This window comes from Lycium ferocissimum, chromosome 1 (assembly GCF_029784015.1).
Source record: "Lycium ferocissimum isolate CSIRO_LF1 chromosome 1, AGI_CSIRO_Lferr_CH_V1, whole genome shotgun sequence".
Taxonomy (NCBI): Eukaryota; Viridiplantae; Streptophyta; class Magnoliopsida; order Solanales; family Solanaceae; genus Lycium; species Lycium ferocissimum.
In genome coordinates this window covers 64,824,286-64,831,768 of record NC_081342.1, presented here as the reverse complement: position 1 = coordinate 64,831,768, position 7,483 = coordinate 64,824,286, and the positions used below count along the sequence as shown (strand labels likewise).

General features: G+C 33.0%; 1 protein-coding gene across 1 annotated transcript; it reads left to right on the top strand.

The window, feature by feature from the left end:
• LOC132057384 (F-box protein At2g26160-like) lies at positions 1 to 3,083 on the top strand. Its single transcript, XM_059449978.1, has 2 exons — positions 1 to 1,315; positions 1,791 to 3,083. Exons 1-2 carry the CDS (start codon positions 1,127 to 1,129, stop codon positions 2,889 to 2,891), a joined length of 1,290 nt encoding a protein of 429 aa, XP_059305961.1. The 5' UTR covers positions 1 to 1,126; the 3' UTR covers positions 2,892 to 3,083.
• The last annotated feature ends 4,400 nt before the right edge of the window (positions 3,084 to 7,483 follow it).

Here is a 7,483-nt window from a genome sequence, read left to right as displayed (position 1 = left end):
TTATGTAAGATCTTATTTGTACAACACAAGTTACATTCTTTATTCAACAGTTATGCCACCCTTCGTGTTCTTGGATAAACGGTTAGTTCTTCTTTTTACATTTTTTATTCTTTTAATTATATTTCTATTGTAATGTACTGTTAATATTTTGTTTTGTTCGTACGAGAATGGAAGTATAATGCCCATCTTGGAGATTGAATTCTACAATATACATGTAAGTTTTCATTGAATATCTCTAAATATTTATAGCTCTACTTTTTATAATTTTGAATTTTCTTAGCCAAATCCCCGCACTTCCGAATCTTAAAATTTAGATTTTGCCGAATCCAACACTCGTGTACCCGCACTTGAGTCCGAGCAACTTAGATCACTAGTATGAGGTGGAATTTGAATAGCCAGGGGCGGAGCCAGCATACAATTTACGGGTTCGGCCGAACCCAGTAACTTTGATCCAAACACTGCTTTTGTCTTTAAAATTTATTGAACATGTACAAATTGTTAGTTTAGAACTATGTTACCTGTTTCAAAAAAATTGTTGGTTTAGAACCCAGTAACTTTAAGGAACTAGAATGTGGAACCCATAAGCTTCAAATCCTGGCTCCGCCTCTGCACTGATATCAGTCTTTACTTGGGCTTCTGATAAGGGTCTTGGGTTTGGTATTATGTTATTTCAGAATTTAGCGACAATGAGGTTCAGAATGAGTAAAATATTCATGGGTAAAGGTCCATTTTGCCTTGTACTTTGCAAAAAGGTCTAACTTTGCCTCTGTTAGAAGTTGGTTCATCCATGTACTTGAGATCCTTAGTGTCGCCCAATTGTTTGATAAAATGTCTGTATGGAAGTCGCGGCAGGAATGCTCCTCTAGTTATGCACCTAGATCAGAGTTATGTCTCTCATAACCCATCATATCACTAGTATACGGTGGGATTTGTTTCCCTCCAAAATAATGGTTTTACCTAGCCTTTAGTTAGGCTTCTGATAAGGCTCTTAGGTTTGACTTGATGTTAGTTCAGATTTTAGAGTCAATGAGTACATATTTTAGTCATATGCACATTCCTGATGCAAAATTAATTCTGGGCATCATTTAGCTACGCATTTCTTAATATTGTTGATGAATTTTTCTGTATGTATTTTTTGAAGCAAAGTTCGAGGTTGTTCCAACTTGTGATAGGATTAGATGTTGTAATGGCCAATTTGTCTTCCCAAATATGTTGTATCTTGGGTCTAAATCTTTTATTCATTTATTTATTTCAGAATTTCAAGATTCTCAGAGCAAAACCTTGCAGACTCTTTCGGCAGTTCAGTAGTATAATGGTAAGGTTTCCACTTACTACTTTGAGGAATGAGAAAGCAAAAGGTATTTAAGAGTTACCTTAAGTTATGCAAAGCGGTTTCTCAAAAATTAGGGCGGAAGTCATTTTTCCTTTGTCCGTATCCTCCATATCACTCAGTTCATTATTATCAACCTTTGGTACTTAATAATATCGTCAAAAGACAATATTTATACTTTATCCTGCAAATTGTATGATTACCATGTGTTACCAACTTTCCATATCCAGCCAAGCACTTCAAAATGATCTTTTAAAAATTCTTCTGAGGTATTTGAGGATGATTTTCTTAAACATTTTCCTCCATAGCGGCCACACCTATAGTTAGGAGAGTTAGTTTTGATATTCCAACGAGGGAATAAAACTTGTCTGACATATCAAAATGCATAGTTTATCATCTTGCATATCACTGATATTTTAGAAGTTCTAGTTCACCTTTCTGTAACTTTTTTTTTTTTCAGTCAACTGCGGATTGGTCAAAGTTGCCGATGGAACTTGTGGGGTTAATTGCTAGTCGGCTGCATTTTGCTGAAGACTGCTTGCGATTTGGTGTAGTTTGTAAGTCATGGAGAATTGGTATACTACAAAATGGCAATTCTTCATGCTCATTCCTTCCTTGGCTGATGCTTCCTCAGAGGAAAAATGAAAGCTTGCGCACATGTTATAGTCCTTTCAACTGTAAGAGTTATGATATATGTTTACCGGATGTTCTAGATAAGCGTTGTTGGGGTTCTTCTCATGGTTGGTTAGTCACTTTAGGTGCTAATTTTGAGATGCACTTGCTGAATCCATTATCAAGGGGCCAAATTTCACTCCCGCCACTGCATAAATGCCCTAATTTGAATCTAGTTTGTACAGGAAAGAGCTTTCGCGACTCGTTCGTGTACAAAGTTATCTTGTCTGCTAGTCCGTGCTCAGCGGATTGTGTAATTTTTGCTATTTATTCTGATAATTGGAAAATGGCATTTGCAAAGCCAGGTGATGTTTCTTGGACTCCCTTGAGTTGCATCCATGGCCATGTTGATGATGCCATCTGTCATGACGGAAAGTTTTATGCTATCGACACTTTTGGCGAAGTTCTAATTTGGGACTTTTCGGGCTCTTTCTTGAAGAAAATAGCTTTCACGCCATCTCGCGATATGGATAATTTGGCGTATGTTACTACATATCTTGCCGAGATAGAGGGCCAAATACATGCAATAATGAGGCTTTTGTTTGATACAAGAATTACAGATGCCCCTTGCCTAAGCACTTGGTGTTTCAAAATTTACAAGTTGGACGTCTGCAACGAGAAGTGGGAAGAAGTGAAATCTTTGGGTGATTGGTCTATTTTTGTAGGAAGCAATCATTCCTTCTCATTTTCGTGCTCAGCTTACCCAGAATGTGAGAGTAATTGTATATACTTCACAGATGACTTCTCTGGAGCTTATTACGATGCAATACATGGCTATGATATGGGTATTTACAACGTTCAGAATGGCAGGGTGAAACCTCTTCTTCAGGAAAATAAATCTGACTTTGCATTCTCACTGCCACTTTGGATAATACCAAGTTTATCTTAAGGATTTTTCAGTTGAGTGAGACAGTAATGTACATCACGCAATGCGATTTTCTGCTAAACAGATATCTGGCCAGTGATACTGATAGATTAGTTCTTGTCCTGCAAATGCAATATGTATTTTACAGTTTTGAGCAAATGTTTGTTGTGCTCGTAAATTCCTAGTTCCTTAAATTTGGCCTGTTGCTTTTTGTCATTAGCTGGTTTCACCTAAAGAGTGATTGACAAGAATGGCCGTGGAGGTTGCTGGTCTTGAACTTTTGACCCCGCTTGTCCCATGAGCAAAACATCAAGTTCAACAAATTTTGACTTTTGACGTTGAAGGTTTGCTCATGGGGCAAGCGGGATCCAGAAGTTCAGGACCACCCATTTCCAAGGCCATTGAGTGTAATTTCCTGCCCGGAATCCTAGTGTATTGGGCAATAATCCCAGTCAGGAACTGCTAGCTTAATTCAAGCTTCCCGTCCTCGGCTTTTTGTCTAGTGGTAAGAATGCAACAAGTGATGCATGGATTAGGTGCACATCGTAAGTTCTAATTTTGCTAAATTCGGTACCAAGAGCCTAGATTTCATTTCCCGAGTGCAAGAGTCCAAAAATCAATGACCTCACTAGTAAACCAAAGAGATTTTGTGACTTTCTCTTCCATTGTTCGGATATATAAAAGAGAAGCAAACAGTTAGAAAATCGTTGTCATTAATAAATATTCACACGTGTTATAAATAAAATTTAAAAATATTAAGCAATGAATTTTAAAAATATCAAGCAACTTCATCAGCTCAATCGTCTTATTTATGACCATGTTGTATTTCCCCTCAGCATACTATTGTGTAATGTTCTTTCTCACAAGGCTTTCTTGAAAGGATCGTCGCACAAAATTGTACTCTAATTTGTGATAGTCTATTCACCGTGTTCGTTATTGACTATAGGTAACCATATTTAACTTAATACCACCAGGAAGGTACTTGCAAATTAATCAAACCCATTTGATCCGTCCAATGCATGAGCTTTAATGGGTTTAAGTAGTAATTTTGAAGATGGGCTGATTTAGGTTAGCTGGGTTGACCCATCACTAATCATCAGCCCAAATTAGCCCATTAAATGGTACCCCAAACCCACTCCATTGTCTCCTCCATTCATATGTATAAAAGCTACAAAACATGATTAACTTCTTTTTTAATTATTATTTAGATTTATATTTGTAATTATTTTTACTTTTAAAAATATTTATTTTTAGATTTTTTTTTTAATTTCCTTATTTTAAATTTTTTACTAGAAATTTTTTATTATAAATTTTTGATTTGTTTAAAAGTTGAGAATATTGTAAAGAATTGGGTCAAGTTGGGCGGGTTGGGTTACATCGTTTAAATGTTCTTGTCTTAAAATTTCGGCGTGTCCACTTCAACGCACTTTCAAAGCGGGGTTGAACGTTAAGCCCCGTTTTATGGATTGACCCATCTTGATTAGCCCGAACGGCCCATTTGCCACCCCTAATACCACCCTTGTATTCATCACAATATTAGATGATAATACGACATGCTCATATTATCGTTTGTGACCCCCTTTCTGTTGTGGTGTAAACTCAATCTGTATAAACTCAAAATTGAAAACCCTTTTTATTGTGGTGTAAACTCAAACTGCATCAACCGAAGATTGCATTAATTAGGTTTGATTATGATAAATATTCCATCCGTTTCAATTTAGGTGAACCTTTTTGGAGTACGAGGATCAAACTTTATAACTTTGACTGTAAATTTTGACATGAATATTTTAAATTTGTAAAAATAAAATTTATATATTTAGGAACTACATAAAAAGTACTATAAGTCACCATAATTTATAATTCAAATAAATTAGAAAAATTGTAAGGAAAACGTGGTAAAAGAAACCACCTCGTAGACTCTCTAAATAGTAATAGATTCATTAAATTGAAACAGAGGGAATAGTATTTTTAAGAACTAAAAATCGGAAAATATTGAACCGAAAGTTTTTCTAAATTGCACTGAACCAATGAACAGCCCAAAAAGTAGTGGAATACATACTTTCTACCACAGGAGCAGATAAGATTGCTTTTTTTTTTGTTTTGTTTTGTTTTGTTTTTGTTTTGTTTTTTTTTTTTTTTTTTGTGTTTTTTCCGGCAGTAAAATGATGATTAAGAGTCTGCTCGGGTTAGTTGACTAAAAATATGTGATAAGTCGAGTGCTAAAAAGTATTTTTTGATATTGAAATTTAATTTATAAATAAATTATTATGTGCTTGAATAGAACTGTTGAAGTAATAAACCTTTTATGAGTTTCGTAAGAAGAAGTTGATTGGTGCTTTTTTTCTTTTCTTAAAATGACCGAAATATTCTTAAAATTGTTTATAAAAAAAATTAAATTTAAAAGTATCTCTTACTCAAAAAAGGCGAATGACAAAAATAGATTAGGAGATAATTAGAGAATTATATAGAGTATTTCAAAAATACAACATATATTATAGATAAAATAGTAAATAAAGACTTTATCAGACGAAAATTCTTTATAAACTAAAAACTCAAAATACGATGTTTAAAAGAATAAAGAAAACTCTTGAATCTTATAGTCTTAAATTAAGATATGTAGAATGTATCAAAATGTCTTTGGTCTTAAACATGACGTGTAAAAACCTAAAATTAAAAAATTGCCCAAAATAAAAAATCATTCTTTTTAAAACAGACTAAAAAAGAAATTAATACAAACATTTCGAAACAGAGAAAGTAACTTTTAACTAATTTTTGTTTTATAAATACTCTTTTTTATTTATCATTAAGCCAGAAGTACTTACTGATAAATTAGTTTGATTAGTCTCAGCTCGTACGGGGCTTTCCCTAATTTTAAAAAGAAAAACGTTACTCTGATATACTTTTCTTATTAGTCTATCTTAAAAAAAATATATTTTTATATTTAAAAATAATTAAACTCGAAACTTTTCGTTTTACCATTAATGAAAAAATTTGGACTATAAATTTCAAAAGTCTTTCTTTTTTCTTAAAATTTCGTGCCTAGTCAAATTAGGATAGAGCGAGTATAAATGTAGTCAAACACTTTAAATAGTACTTCTAGTAACTACGGCACGGACCCCAAAAGAAAAGTGGTAATCTTTGCTTCAAAAAATACAGCGCCATGAAAGTTGCTCCAAAGAATCCTCACTTCTTTAAACCTATTTTGCCTGGTTTCAAGCATCAAATTGTAAGTCTTTCATTATTTTCATGTAACATATTCCCAAAAAAAAAAAAAAAAAATTATTTGTTGGGGTTGCCATTGCTATTGCAACCTCATATAACTGGAAATTATGGGATAAAGGAAAAGTTTTTTTTTTCTTCAAAATCTATCATGTTAAAGCACTGATCAAGAAAAACAGAATTATCAAGGAAAGATTTTCCTTTTAATGGGGCTTACACTTAATATATAAGCCCATAATTGGTTTCTTTAAAAAAAAAAAAAAAAAAAAAAAAAAAAAAAAGAAAGACATTAGTAATATTCAAGTTATAATGTCAAGATTTTAAAAAGTAGTGAGTGGTATAATTTTGTGTATTAGGGATTCAAAGATTATTGATAATAGCTTCATTCAAGTTATAATATGTCAAGATTCTAGAAGTAGTAGTAATATGTAGAATTCTGTACTAGGGATTTAAAGATTATTTATAATAGTTTCATTTAAGCTATATTTTCAAGAGTTTAAAAGAATTACAGTGAATTGCTGAAATTCTTTATTAGGGATTTAATGATTACTCCCTCCGTCCCAAAAAGATTATCTTCCTTTCCTTTTTAGTTTGTCTCAAAAAGATTGACACATTTTTTTTTTTTAGAAATAATTTAACTTTATGAGATGATTTACATCCACGCAAATATCTAAGGCTTGTTTTGGACCACACATTTCAAAAGTCTTTCTTTACTTCTTAAACTTTATGCTAAATCAAACTAAAAAAAAATCTTTTTGGGACGGAGGGAATATTTGACTGTAGCTTCAATCAGTACTTACATAAGCTTCTTCGAGTGTGATATATATACTACTTCCTCTGTAACACGTTCGGATTTTGAGAGTCAAAAGTTTAATTTTGACCGTGAATTCAGGCCGGAATCTTCAAGTTTACATATATTTGGAAACTATGTCGAAAACACTATAAGTCACAGTGATTGACAATTCAAAATATTTAAAAGATAGATGAAATAATTACAATCAAAGAAAGACTTGTTTGAATCATGAAAGTCGAAATGTGTCGCATAAGTTTGGACGAAGGAGTACTATTAAACTCTTTATATTTTGTCTATTGAAATGTTTTTAAACACTTACTAGTATGTATCATTATTTTGCAGAAAATACCAATAGCTTTTTCCAAGTATCTGAATGGATGTAATCAAGAACATGCAATATTGAGAAGGAGGTAATAAGTGGATAGTAAAAGTGAACGGACGGTTATTAGAAGAGGGTTGGGGAAAATTTGCAGAGGATCATGACTTACAGTTGGGAGATTGCTTGGTTTTTAGACATGAAGGAGAAATGGAGTTTGAAGTTTCCATCTTTGGTTCAAATAAGTGTGAGAGAGAGTATGAACAGACTCGGAAGGAGTTAATGAAG

Excerpts from the sequence above, each read along its gene's own strand:
- LOC132057384 (XM_059449978.1), top strand. The coding sequence starts at position 1,127 with ATGTATTTTTTGAAGCAAAGTTCGAGGTTGTTCCAACTTGTGATAGGA. Across the intron at positions 1,316-1,790 it reads GGCAGTTCAGTAGTATAATG|TCAACTGCGGATTGGTCAAA; the intron begins GTAAGGTTTCCA and ends TTTTTTTTTCAG.